Raw genomic sequence first — 12,910 nt, forward strand, 5'->3', positions numbered from 1 at the left:
CTGAACTCAATGTAAATCGGTTTGGTGGTGGCGTTTAAGTCTGGTGGATGCTCCCATGTCATTCAGGGTTACAACACTTCAGCCCTCTGAACCTACTTCAGAAATGAGCTGGCTGTCTAAAACCTCAGCAGCAAAGATCCTTTATTCCAGTTATTAAAAACAAACAAACAAACAAACCCCCTTTCTCCAATTCCCTCCTCTGGATTGCTTGAAATATAATTTATTTTCAAATTATTAGGAACACATTTACAGATTAAAGCATGAATTTGGAATTTCTGCTGGGTTGTTGGCCTTGACTGCTGACCTGGCCTTAATGCCTTGGCAAGACCAGCACCGCTAGCATCTCTCAGACTCGTGAGTCTTTTCAGTAGGGGCCACAGCAGATGCTACTGGTGCCAGGGGTGGACACGGAGGGCATTTATTTATCGGGCATCTATTATGTGCTACAGTTAACATTCATTTTAGAGATGAGGAAACTGAGGCTCAGAGCTGGGATTTCAATCAGGATTGTCTGACTGCAAATCCAGGGTTACTTCATCATCTCGCTCAGCCCTGATCTTGGCTAGGACACAGGACAGTCTGTGCACCCTGGGGCCCAGGGTACTGTAGTCTTCCAAATGGGTGGATCCAAGGGGTCCATGGTTAGTGGGGCATCAAGACTATTAAGAAAGAAAGGGGGAGGGACTCACACCTCCCACTCTCCAAATGCAGGGGGACACTGCTTTGGCTAGGTGGTTCCGAAACGGTCACAGAGCGCCAACCCTGCAGCTGAGGCCAGGGAAAGCGGACTTGAGCCGTCACTCCGGAGAGCTCTGGCGTCTGAAGGGACCGTCGCCCCGTGCGCCAGGAGCCCCTGCTCCTGCTCCGCGTGGCACTTCCGATCGCGGCCGCACGCTGCAGCCCTCCCCAGTCCCGCGCCCCGCCCCCGGGCGCGCGGCGCCCCCAGCTCCGACCCGCTGCCGGCCCCGCCCCGCCCGGTGTGCCCACCCCTGGCCCGCCCCGCAGCCCCTAGCCCGGCGCCCGCCGCATCCCCGAACGTCACCGCGCCGGCAGACGGACCGGCCGGCAGTTGGCACCCGGGGCGCTGGCGCTTCCGCGACTCCGCTCTCCTGCCGACCACCTCGGGCGCCGGGAGTCAGCGATCCAGGCGGCGGCGCCCGCCGTGCAGGGGTCGGCAGCGGGCGGGCAGGAGGCTGCAAGGCAGAGATCGGCCAGCGCTCCGGCAGTCCGGGGCGCGCCCCAACCTTGCCCGAAGCCCGGGCTTGGGACTCCGGCCCCTGCCTGGCCCGCGACCCCTCACGGGCCACATGGCTCGGCTCCGCGCGCTGCTGACCTGCCTGCTGCCCTTGTACTGCGCGCTCTGTGCCGCCGCGGGCAGCCAGACCCCAGGTGCGTGCGGGTCGGGCCGGCAGGGATGCGTGGGGTCAGGGTGCATGCGCTCACGGTGGCCCCAGGGTGCCCAAGCCTTCCCAGCAGCCGGTGGGAGGCGGTGCGCACAGTGGAGACTGAACTGCACGTCACTGAAGGTAGAGAGACCCCAGGAGGGGATTTAGGAACATTGGATCTCTCCTTAGGGTGCATATCTGTCCCTTTGTCTGAGTGTGTGCTTGTCTGCTTTCCTCTCTCATCTCTCTCCTGTGAAAGTCTGCTCCGTTTCCAACTCGGATGCACTTGGGTGTTTGTGTCTGGTTGTCCCCCTGCACAGAATCAGGCTAGCAGGTGATTTCCTTCTGTGACAAAGAGCTGTGGGCACCCACACTTCAGCACAGAAACACACATCTTTGGCCCCCCCATAGCATTCTCAGACTCTGCAGACACTTTTTCAGGTAAAGACCGCACACGCTGCCCCTCACCTTACAGCATCGGGTATCTGAGCCTGAGGAGCAGGCTCTGGCCACTTCTACTCAGTGCCAAAGTGGGACTCCTCTTGCAGCCTCTTGGGGTCCTCTGCTGTCCTGGATAACGCTAGAGGAGGGGTAAGCAGCACTGGCTCACCTGAAGCTGCCTTGGGTGTTGGGGATTCTCAGGACACCTCCTTTTCTGTTTTATCGGTGCTGTGAACGGGGTGCCGTGAGAGGTAGAAATGAACATTCCTCCCAAAGCTGTGTCCATGAATCACCAGGCCTGGCAGCCAGAGAGCTGTCATTCCTGCTGGGCCTGGCTGGGCACCGGGAGTGTGTGTAAGGATGGGGCCCTCGGGCGTGTGTCCTGGAGCGTGGGCCATGACCTCACACTTGATTCAGCCCAAGTGGGCAGGTCACCCCCTGTGTGTCCTTTTATTTTTGAAGCTCTATATTTATCCTGCTTGGGACTGGGCCATGCAAAAATCTCAGCAGCCACCGTGTGGCTTTAAAAAGTTTTCTAACTTTGGAAAAATATAGAACCGCGTATTCCCTCCCGCCCCTCTGCAGCTCCACCTTTCTTCTTGCCGTGGGCCCGCGATCCCCTGGGTTTCTAGGTGTGTTTGTTTTGCCAGCTGCATTCTTGGGAGCTTGGTGAGGAGGGCCCTACCCCAGTCTGGGTTGGTGACCTCAGCTCATTGAGGAAGTTTGGGCAGATCTCGTTTTCCCTCTCTTGCCCTGGGGGATTTCAGAGAATTTCAGTCCTTTCCTAGGCCATGCCCAAGGTTGGAAGGCTTGTTGCTAGAGTAACATGACTGTTTGGCATCAGTTGTTTTCATCTGCTAAATTTAAAAAGGACCTGAGGGCTACAGGGAGCAATTTGTGTCCACAAAGTACCTGAGCATCGTTCACCCAAGCGAAGAGATCAGGAGCTCAGAACGTGAGGGATGGAGAGTGAACGGACTTGGGCTCAGGGACCCATCCAACGTGACACTCAGGGTTGTCCCTTCGCCTGACCTCTGCCCACTGAAGTGACTCTTTGTTTACCTCCAACAGAGCTGCACCTCTCCAGGAAGCTCAGTGACTACGGTGTGACTGTGCCCTGCAGCACAGATTTTCGGGGCCGCTTCCTCTCCCACGTGGTGTCTGGCCCCGCAGCGGCCTCCAAGGGGAGCGTGGTAACGGACAGGCCACAGTGGCACTCCAGTCACCTCAGGGTGGCCCGCAGCCCCCCGCGCCCAGAAGGAGGGACCCTGCAGCCTGGCCGGGTGGGGCGCCACTTGCTCTACTTCAACGTGACCATTTTTGGGAGGGAGCTGCACTTGTGCCTGCGGCCCAACCGGAGGTTGGTGGTGCCAGGAGCCTCAGTGGAGTGGCAGGAGGATTTTCGGGAGCTGTTCCGTCAACCCTTGCGGCAGGAGTGTGTGTACACTGGAGGTGTCACTGGAATGCCCGGGGCAGCTGTTGCCATCAGCAACTGTGATGGATTGGTAAGGGACCCGCTGGGCTCTCCCTCTTCCTGAGCTGCAGGCCCCTCCCGCTGGCCCAGCTCCCATGCTTTTCTCCCTGACTCCCCTGGGTTTGGGATTCCTGCAGGCCTGGTGCTCAGTGTGAACCAAGTCAGGGGCTGGGCCGCCTCCCAGAGAGGGCCCTGCATTTCCCTGGCCTCCAGGCTCAGGCCTAGCTAGGCGGGAAGCTGCTGGTTGGGATGGCACCTTTATCTTGCTCATCCCCTCACCGTCCATGGATCTGCCTGGACCAGGCACCAACTACCTGGCTGGAATCTCTGGGCCCAGACAACACAGAGCCCAGGAAGGGAGCGGATGTGCTAGTGATATCACGTGTCGTGTGGTTGGCATGTGCCTGGTGTGTGCTCAGGGCTCAGGGCCTAGTGTGGGTCCCTGGTATTATTAATGCTGTTGTTGTTACATTACATCCTTATTCTTGCTCTTCTCCTACCCATCTCTCTGCTCCAAGCCAGTCTGTCCTTACCCTGTTGCTCTTCAAGGTCCCTGTCTTAGGTCCCTTGACCTCCTCGGGGAATGCTGCTTCCTGGTTGGCTCCATATTGCAAACCAGGAAACCATGAGTGGCTTCCACCTCCCTGCCAGCTGGTGCATGCCTCTGTGTCAGGCCCTCTTGAGCTCCCCAGTCACCTCAGGGCCCTGGTGTCTGGCTCTTTACACTGTCTACAAATCAGGCAGGAGCTGTTGTATCCCAGAAGGGACCCACACACCCCCTGTGCCCTTCAGCTTTGAGAGAGGGTGAGTCGGATGGGAGGGGACAGTGGGGTCCTTCTTCGCTGGCCAGGCTGGGAATATTGCCCTCCCCTGTCCGTCATCCTTCAGGCCTGTCTTCCTGCCCAGTGTCCCGGCTGCCTGTGTCTAGGCCGGTGCTTCTCAGCCTCGTTCATTATCAGCCCCGGAACAAGCTGTGTGAGGTATTTTCCTCCCTGTTTATCCCCGCTCCGTGGAATTGGAACCCCGTAGGTTTATTGGCATATGGTGTGGCATTCTGGGCTTTATATATAAAAAGAGTACTTTTTTCCTGCCTTCCCTCAAACCAGTGTTCACACTACTGCTGGTGGTAGGCTTGCCGCGGAGAGCCGCGGGCTAGACAGTGCTGGTTCTGGTTCTCAAAGCTGAGCACGTGCTAGGGTCTCCAAAGCACCCTGTCGGAAGTGAGCATCTGCTTCTCCAGGGAGGGACCCCGACTCTGCAGGTGATCAGAGGCCAGGGTTCCGGAAGACAGGCTCTGAGAGACCCAGGTCATAGGGTCGGCAGGAGATGCCTCAGATCTCAGATTCCAGGGCGAGTCTTGCTGCTGGCCACACTCGCCCACAGTCCTGTGCCACAGGAGTCTCTGGGGCAGCATCTGTGAGATGGCCACAAGTTTTGGTTGAAAATTCCAAGTGACGCAGGGTCCATGCAGAAGGAGAGGTAGACGGCGCTGGTGCGCACTGGCAGCTCGAGCCCATGGCCTGGGGAGCCCCCAGGACCCCCCTGCCCCTGCCCTTCAGCTCCCACTCCTCGACTGCCCTCCCGCAGTGAGGCACAGAGGAGAGTCATCAGCGCAGCTGGGGATCCCCACAAAGGCGCAAGCGCATGGTCGTCATCCTCACCCCCTCCCTGGAAACCTCCCTGGTCCTTGGATCGGCTCCGCGTCTGTTGACACGTTGTGGCTGACTGCTAGATGCTGCGGGGACAGGGCCACGGAGGGATCTGACCCAGTGCCCCATGGAGCACCATCTCGTGGCCACGGAGGGGCGGGGCGTGGGTGCGCCGGATGACGTCCTGGTGGCGGGGCCGGCGGATGCTGGAGGTGGGGCTCTTCGCTGGGCCTGTGGCTGGGCATTCCTGGGATTAGGCTGCTCACCTTTGGTGCCTCTGAGTAAATGTTCTCGTCAGCTGTATGATCCTGGGCAACTCGCTCCCCACCTCTGGGCTTTACTCCGGGTACCCAAGGAGGGACGGTCGGCGAGGCTCCCTGGGAGGTGGGAACTGACCCTGGGTCGCATTTGCAGAAGCTGGGTCAGGCCTCAGAGACTGCCCAGGAGGGGGCTTCCGGGCCTGTTCTGCGCCTTGTTCAGAGCTGAGGCTCGGGAGGCCTTGACGGGGGCAGAAATGGAGCTTACCGGGCTAACCCTCGGCGGGCTGCTGTTCACCCCGGGCCAGGGCTGTCTCCAGAGGCCAGCCCTGCAGTCCGGACGCCTCCCCTCCAGGCCCAGGGCGTGCTCCCTGACTGCCCGTCCCCAGGGCCCGTCATCACATAGGCCGGACAGGGGGTTTCCTCACTCCCAGCCCACGCCAGGGGGTGCCCGGGTCCTGTGAGAGCAAAGGACCCCCTCACGTGACCCCGCCGAGCTCACCGCTGGACCCCAAGGCCACGGCGTAGCATTTCCAATGACAAGGTTTAACTGCACTTGCATGTGGTCTCTGGGTTTTCACCCCTTTTTCTCTAACATCTCGAAATGACAACACGACTTTAAAAATATATACTGAAATTCATTTACAGAGCCCGGGCCATGGACAAGGTCCACAGGGAGACCATAGGAAATGACGGTAACACGCAAAGATGACAGTGCCCATACCTCAGTGTTAGGCCGGGTCACCGTAGTGCAGTCTATCCCCAGTGTTCAGGCAGGAGGAAGGCGGCCATGGCCGCTGCCACCATTGTGGGCTCCGGTCGCAAAGGCGGGTACAGTGACCGTTTAGACACTGCGCTTCTCACCAGAGCAGCAAGCATGGTGGACAGCTGCAGTCTGTCCGCAGAGGGGTTTTTCTCCAGACCCTCTTATAACTGCAGGTTTGTTTGACCGTGAGGGCCAAGCTCGGGGACTGGCCTAGCTCCTTTCTGCACCTGCAGCCCTGCCCAGGCCTGGCCCAAAGCTGGCAGCTGGTGCCAGCAGGGAGGGAGATGTCAACCGTGGGTACACAGGGCCTGACTTCACACGCCCCCGGCCAGGCCTGTGCCGGCTCCTGAGGCACCAATGCCAGAGTGGCATGGGGCTCCCTGGAGGCGGCATGGGCTCGAGATTTGTTTAAGTGTCATAAACATGAACAGAAATGCTGGACCCTGGCCAGCAGTCCCTCAGAGGGTCTGGAGGTCATCTGGGGCAGGAAGTAAGGAATGCGGGGGGGCTGGTGCCACTGGCCGAGCATTTCCTCTGGGGCCGGGCAGCTCGCCTGGGATGCCATCTCACCTGAGCCCAGACTGGGAGTGTGTCCAGGTGGTGGCCTTGACCGAGTGGGCTGCTCTTCAGAGCCACTGTTGCTCTGCACCTGGGAGAGGCACGGAGGCCTGGCATGGAGGCCAGTTCCTTGTGGGTCCTGGAGGGACTGCGGAGTATGGGGATGGGGTCAGCAGGGTGGGATCCCCACTTCTCAGGGGGCCAAGCACTCACTGTATCCAGCCAGAACCCAGACCACCTGCCTCCTGAGGGGCTGCCCCCTCTGACAGCCACCCCTGTGTCACTGGGTCTCCGGTGCTGTGCAGGCTGGGGCTGGCTGCCCTGGGCTTCCCTCTTTGCCCTGGTGCCTCTGTGAGTCAGGCCTGGTGCAGAAGTGGCCACACGTGTGAGATTTGTCACATCTGGTTCCGCTTTCCACTCCGTGCAGATCCTGCATGTTTGACGGGTTACTCCGCGGAGACCCTGGCAGGGTGCAGGAGGGGACAGGGAGGCAGAATCCCAACCCTGCCCCTTGACACTGATCAAGTCCCAGCAGCCCTCTGAGCTGCGGTCCTTTTGTCTTGGAAACGGACTGCAGGGGAGTGGGGAGGGGTGGGGGCTGCTGGCTAAGGGGAAGGTCACGGGAATGCTCTAAAATCGATCGCAACGGTGTTCGCGCCACTGTGTGTGCACTACAGACCATTAGGTTGTACACCTCGAGTAACGAATTGCACAGCATGTGAACTGAACCTCAACAAGGTGTTGTAAAGAGTGCCTGGCCTACAAAAAGTCCCCAGAAAGGCATTGCCAGTAGTCATTATGAGTAGATGGTCTAGGGGAGTGGGAGGTTCTGACTCTTCAGCTCTGGTGCAGACTGGCTGTGTGACCCTGAATAAGTTGCTAAGTCTCTCTGGGCTCAGGTTCCTCATCTGAAAGGAAGGGAATTCAGAAGATTAAATGAGATTATGCAAAATGCCTGGTTTGTAGTGGGACTTTGAGGAATGGAAATTCTTTCAGTAATGAATATTGACATTTATTACTTAGTACTTGTTGTAGCAATGATTAATAACTATAAGAACTATAAATGTTGGTAGAGTTGCTATATTGCAATGATACAGATCATCAGTGTTATCTTATGTTTTATTTATTTTTTCTTTTTTGGTACCAGGGATTAAACCCAGGGGTGCTTAGCCTCTGAGTCACATCCTTGCCCGTTTTTAAATTTTTTAATTTAGAGACAGAGGGTCTCACTAAGTTATTCAGGGCCTCACTAAATTGCTGAGACAGTCTTTGAACTCGCGATCCTCTTGCCTCAGCCTCCCGAGCTGCTGGGATGACAGGCATGCCTCATGTTATTGTATATAAGTCTGAGTCCCAGGCCACCTCTGCTTCTGAGGCTGGGCAAGCTGGCACCCCACCGTACTCTGTCTGCGGAAGGTGCTGCGAGTGCTTGCTCAGTGCCTGGGGTCCTGAGTGTTACCTCTGCTCTTAATGACACCGGATGCCTTCTGAGAAAGGGGTGCTGAGAGGCCCCGTGGAGCATCCTGTTAGCAATCTGTGGCCCCCTGCTCAGGGCCAGGCCCTTGACCAGGTCCTGGGGCTACCGGATGAAACTCAGCCCACCGTTCCTGGATTCTGGAAGCCTGCACACTAGGTTCCTAGAAATCAGATTGTCTTAAATTTGTGCCCAAGAGTGAGGCTGGGCTGCTGGGGTCAGAGGGATAGGAGGTGGAAATTGCAGATGACTTCAGGAGTAGTTGGGTCACAGGAGAAAGAGCAGAGGCCAGGTGGTGTTAGGGGCAGGTGGGATTGTGGCAAATGGGAGGGGACCTGCCCTCTCCAGTGCCAATCTGGGATTGCTAGAGCTTTGAGTATTTTTAGGAACCAGAAATAAGGATGTAAAATAAAGTTCTCATTTTTAAGAGCATTTGAACCAAACACAACAGGGCTGTTGTTAGTGGCTGTAGATTGCCAGTCAGTGTCTTGGTCCTTTGGTGCTGCTGAACCAAAATTCCTGAGACTGGACATTATAAACAGTAGAAACTGATTTCTCAAGGGTCTGGAGGCTGGGAAGTCCAGTCAAGTCACCAGCGGCTCTGGCGTCTGGTGAGAGCGCCTCTCTGCTTCCAAGATGGTGCCTCGCTGCTGCGTCCTCTTGAGGGGTGGAATGCTGTGTCCTCACAAGGCAGAAGAGATGGAAGGAAGAACAGAAGGGCCTGGCTAGTTCCCTCCGGCCTGTTTATAAGGCTGCTAGTCCCGTTCATGGACACTCTGCCCTCGTGATTTGATCACCTTCTAAAGCCCACATGTCTTAATACGACCACATTGGTGGTTAAGTTTCAGTGTGAATTTGGGGGGACACATTCAGACCATAACGGTGCAGCACTACATGCTGGGATCAGTGTGTGACCCCCAGAACCAGCTGCCTGGGTTGAAACACCTACCATTCAACTGCGGGCCTCTCCCTAATCTGCTGGGCCTCAGTTTCCTTATCTGGTTCTGCACAGTGCCCACGACCTGTCAGCCTGGTGACGGGGTGGTGTGGCTTTATTGTGAGTCCACTGGGTCTGAGGATGGTGGCAGGAAGGAAGTGCAGTGATAGCACCCCTTTGTCTGACTGTGGCCCGGGGGGTCTCTGAGCCCCCAGCTGGGCAGAGGGGCCAGCCTCCTCCAAACTGGGTTTTCTGGGGTCACAGCTTGCTCCTTGCCCCAGCTGGCATTCTTGCTGTGACCCTTCCTGTGGGTGGTTCCCACAGGGCAGGGTCTCAGCATGGTCACCTGTGTGTCCCCCTGACCCCAGCATGGGGCCACCTACCAGGCAGGCTCTGGGTGCAGGTCAGGAAAGGAAGGTGGGGCTTGTTTCCAGAGGTGACAGCAGTTCCCATCTGTATGAGGGACAGCACCTCTGTCAACCTCTTCATGGACAGCCGCCCGTCTGTCACTGGCCAGAGGTGACGGATGTGACACATACTGTCCCTTGCTCTCCTGCTCTATGGCAGCGTCGGGTGCTCCCAGCAGGTGCTCCAGGCAGTCCCTCAGTGGCCCAGTGGCCCTGTTTGCCTGCCTGTACTCAGTACTCCGTTCCCAGCGAGTCCCTATCCCCAGGACTCACACCCGCTGGGGATGTGGGCTGGTGTCATATTTGCTATTTAGATTAGATAACTCGGTTCCCTGAGAATCGCTGACCCCCTTCTGGAATCTACGTTGCAGTAGGCAAACCAGAAATGGACACCGGAGAGAAAGGGAGCTTCCCATGACCCACCCCACTGGGGTGACCCTGGTCAGTGGCCTGCTTCCTGATTGTGGGGTGTGAGGGCCTGGGGCCACGGGCAGCGCAGGACTCAGTGTGGTGGCCACCCCAGCCAGGTCCCAGAATTTGCTGGGGAGGTGGGCAGCGTGGGGAACCCCATGACCATGACCAAACAGCAGGGCCTGGACTTCAACAGCCCCACTGCGGTCCTTTCTCCATCCTGCAGGAGGCTGGCTACGGGGCTCCTCTCCTGATTGCTCCTGGGCTCCCCTGTGTGGGATGCCCAGTGAGATGGAGTTTTGGGCTGGAGGGTCTCAGCGAACCGGCGGGCGCTGGCTGTTGGCGGGCAGCTCTCTTCTCTTCTGTGCCACTTCTCACCCCCAGTGGGTGGCTGGCTTCCTCCACTGCGGTCTGTGCACAGCAATCCACGAGGGGAGGGCCCCAACGGGGGGACCCCTTAGGCCCAGCCTTGGGAGTTCCTGACATTGCTTCCGATCATTCCCTTGGTCAGAGTGGGTCTCAAGGCCAGGCTAGAGTTCTTCCCGGAGTGGGAAATGGACCCCATCTCTTGAGGGGAGGATGGGCAGAGACTGTGCAGGGACCGGGTGGGGGACAGTTGCAGCCCTCTTTGCAAACAGTCCTCCTCACTGGCCTTGGGTGAGTGTCGACTCCCCGGAGCCTCAGTTTCTGCATCTGTAAGGTGGGGTCCCACCTCGTTGTCTCGGTGATTAGAAGTCATGAGGGGCAACCTTCCTGATTCTCATTGCCGATGTCTCAAAGTAAGGAAGCCGGGGGTGCACGGTGATTTGCCGGGGGGCCTGGACGCCCATGCTAGGGCTCTTCCTCTGCCTTCCTGGAGGCCCACCCCGGGGCGGGTCTGCCGAGAGGAGGGGACTGGGCAGGCGTCCGCCTGGATTAATGGCTTATTTATGACACGGACTAACAGCCAGACCACCTCACCGCTGCTGCGGGGTCCGCGCTGCGCCTCCCCTCGCACAGAGGGCTCGTTTGATTTTCTTCCCGGACAATGGTGGTGTTCTCGGGTGGCAGGAGGGTGCGTGGCCCGGCTGCTGGCGACTGGTGAGCGTGGAGGGCTGCGCTTGCCCTCCCTCCGCCTCCCGGCCTCGGCGGACAGGCCAGGTGAGCCGTCAGTGAGTGCCCTGGGCACTTCCCCGTTTCCCAGGCTTTATGGTGGAAAGTTGGGAAGCCCTTTGCCAGGCCCCAGGGTTCTGCTTCCAGCCTCTGGGCCTTGCCCTGTCTTCAGAGCCCTCAGAAACCAGCAGCCATCATCCCGGCAGCCCGCGGCCTCCCTGTAGCATGAGCTCAGGGTCTTCTGATGGCCTCAGGTCATGAAGCCTTCCCAGTTGTCAAGCCCATCCTGGCCACACCCTCCACCCTGACTCTGACCCTAGCTGGAAACAGCTGTGACTAGAAAAGGCTCTGAGGGCCTCTGGGTCCTTCTTCATTTCCCAGCTGAGGGAGCTGAGGCTCAGGGAAGCCAAGCACTGGCCTAGAGTCGTGCAGAGCCGGTGACCGTCCCCTCAGGGCTGGTGGGGCCCCACACTCCTCTGGCCATCGCAGCAGCACGTCCTGAGTCAGTGGAAGAGGCTCAGTACATGTGAGCATGACTCAAGGCCGCAAGCCCTGTGATGTCGAGTGACACGTAATAAGGTGACAGCTTCAGAGTGGCGAATGTTGGAGGAGACGGGCCCTGGCGTCCCTGGAGCCCCTGGGTGGGACGGGGTACCCGTAAGGTGTCTAGGAGGCTCCCATTGCGAGGGGCTGCTCAGCTTCTGCATGTCACTGTCTTCCCTAAAACTCAGGGGCCAGCTAAGAAAAAACAGGAGCCAACAGCCCAGTTAGTGGGATTTGAAGCACAGACAGAACCTTCTGGTGTTTCTCCATCCTGAGTCACCATGGCTGCTGTTTTATCTGTTTTCAAAATATTGGGGGAGGGGGTGGGTGGCAGGGACTTGCGTTGGGTACACATCACTGGTCATGGGACCATAAATGCCCCGCAGTGATCTGCTGTCAGTGGCGTGGCTGAGCCATAGACAGGCCCGTGCGGGAGAGAGATCTGAAGGTAAGAGTGTTGTCAGGACTCGGCTGGTCCCCGTGCAAACCCTGTCCCTGCAGCTTGCTGAAGGCCTTTGTCAGCCTTTGCTTTTGAGCCAGCCACATATTTACACCTTTCCCCTGTCCAGAAAAAGCCTGTCCCCTGTCCAGAGCCCCCACCTCCCTGAGGCTGACGGGAGCCCACCCACACTGCCTTGGCCCCTCCCACCGGAAGTCTGCGGGCCCTGGGGTGTGGGGCATTGGATACTGTGTCACCGTGGCCCCCGAGTGGGGAGGCTCTGGGTGTCCCCCAACCCAGAGCCACCCTCGTGGGAAAGCAGATCTCTCATAAGGGGCCCATGCCCAGGTGAGTCCATTTTGAAGGCCTGGCCCAGAGGGCGCTTGTTTAAGGTGGTTCACAACAAGCAGGTGGCGTGATGTGAATTAGCTCTTGTCCCCCGGAAGCTCGGGTCTGAAAGAGGGACAGATGGAGGTAGAGCAGGTGCAGAGTCCCTGGGTGCATGGAGGAGAGAGTGATGATAGGTGACATGTGAGACGGGCTGGAAGGGCATTCTGGGAACTCAGCAGGGACAAAGGCATGAGGACCCTGTGGACAAGTGTGGTTCCAGGTGCGGGGGGCGAGCCACCTCCTGTCTCCTGGTGACAGCAATGCCTCCTTATCAGATTGTCCTGCCCCTTGCAGTCTGTGCTCCCTGTTCAAGTACAGGCCACTCCTTGGGAGGAGCCAGCGGCTGTCCTCCTTACTGCCCTCCCTGTGGGCATCGCTCCTCCCCCGCCTGCCCCCAGCTCCCTCTGGCTGTTGCTCAGACACCCTCCTCCGCGACTCCCTTATTTAAGATTTCAGCCCCCGTTCCCACCGCCTCTGCCTCGTTTTCTCCGTAGCTGTTTCCACGTGGTGTTGGAACCTGCAGCGGAGCCAGGGAGCCTGCCTGGATCCCAGCTCGCCCGGCTCCGTCGGACTGCATAAAATTCCTCTTTCCTTTTTCCATCCTGTGCTCGTTTCTTGTGCGGGTGGGTGGGCAGCAGATCTGGCCAGCCGGGATCCAGGCTCAGCTGCTGGTAACTGTGCTACCGT

The 12,910-nt window shown here is 58.4% G+C and overlaps 1 protein-coding gene across 9 annotated transcripts in view; it reads left to right on the forward strand.

The window, feature by feature from the left end:
- The first annotated feature begins 698 nt into the window (after positions 1-698).
- The window catches only part of Adamts14 (ADAM metallopeptidase with thrombospondin type 1 motif 14), a 77,678-nt gene continuing 65,466 nt past the window's right edge, over positions 699-12,910 (forward strand). For all 9 annotated transcript variants that reach the window (XM_047553321.1, XM_047553322.1, XM_047553325.1 and 6 more), the window contains exons 1-2: positions 699-1,389; positions 2,898-3,331. In XM_047553321.1, coding sequence (XP_047409277.1) covers positions 1,308-1,389; positions 2,898-3,331 — 516 coding nt within the window. In that variant the 5' untranslated portion in view covers positions 699-1,307. The remainder of the gene's footprint in view (positions 1,390-2,897; positions 3,332-12,910) is intronic.

Source organism: Sciurus carolinensis, chromosome 5 (genome assembly GCF_902686445.1).
Source record: "Sciurus carolinensis chromosome 5, mSciCar1.2, whole genome shotgun sequence".
Classification (NCBI taxonomy): Eukaryota; Metazoa; Chordata; class Mammalia; order Rodentia; family Sciuridae; genus Sciurus; species Sciurus carolinensis.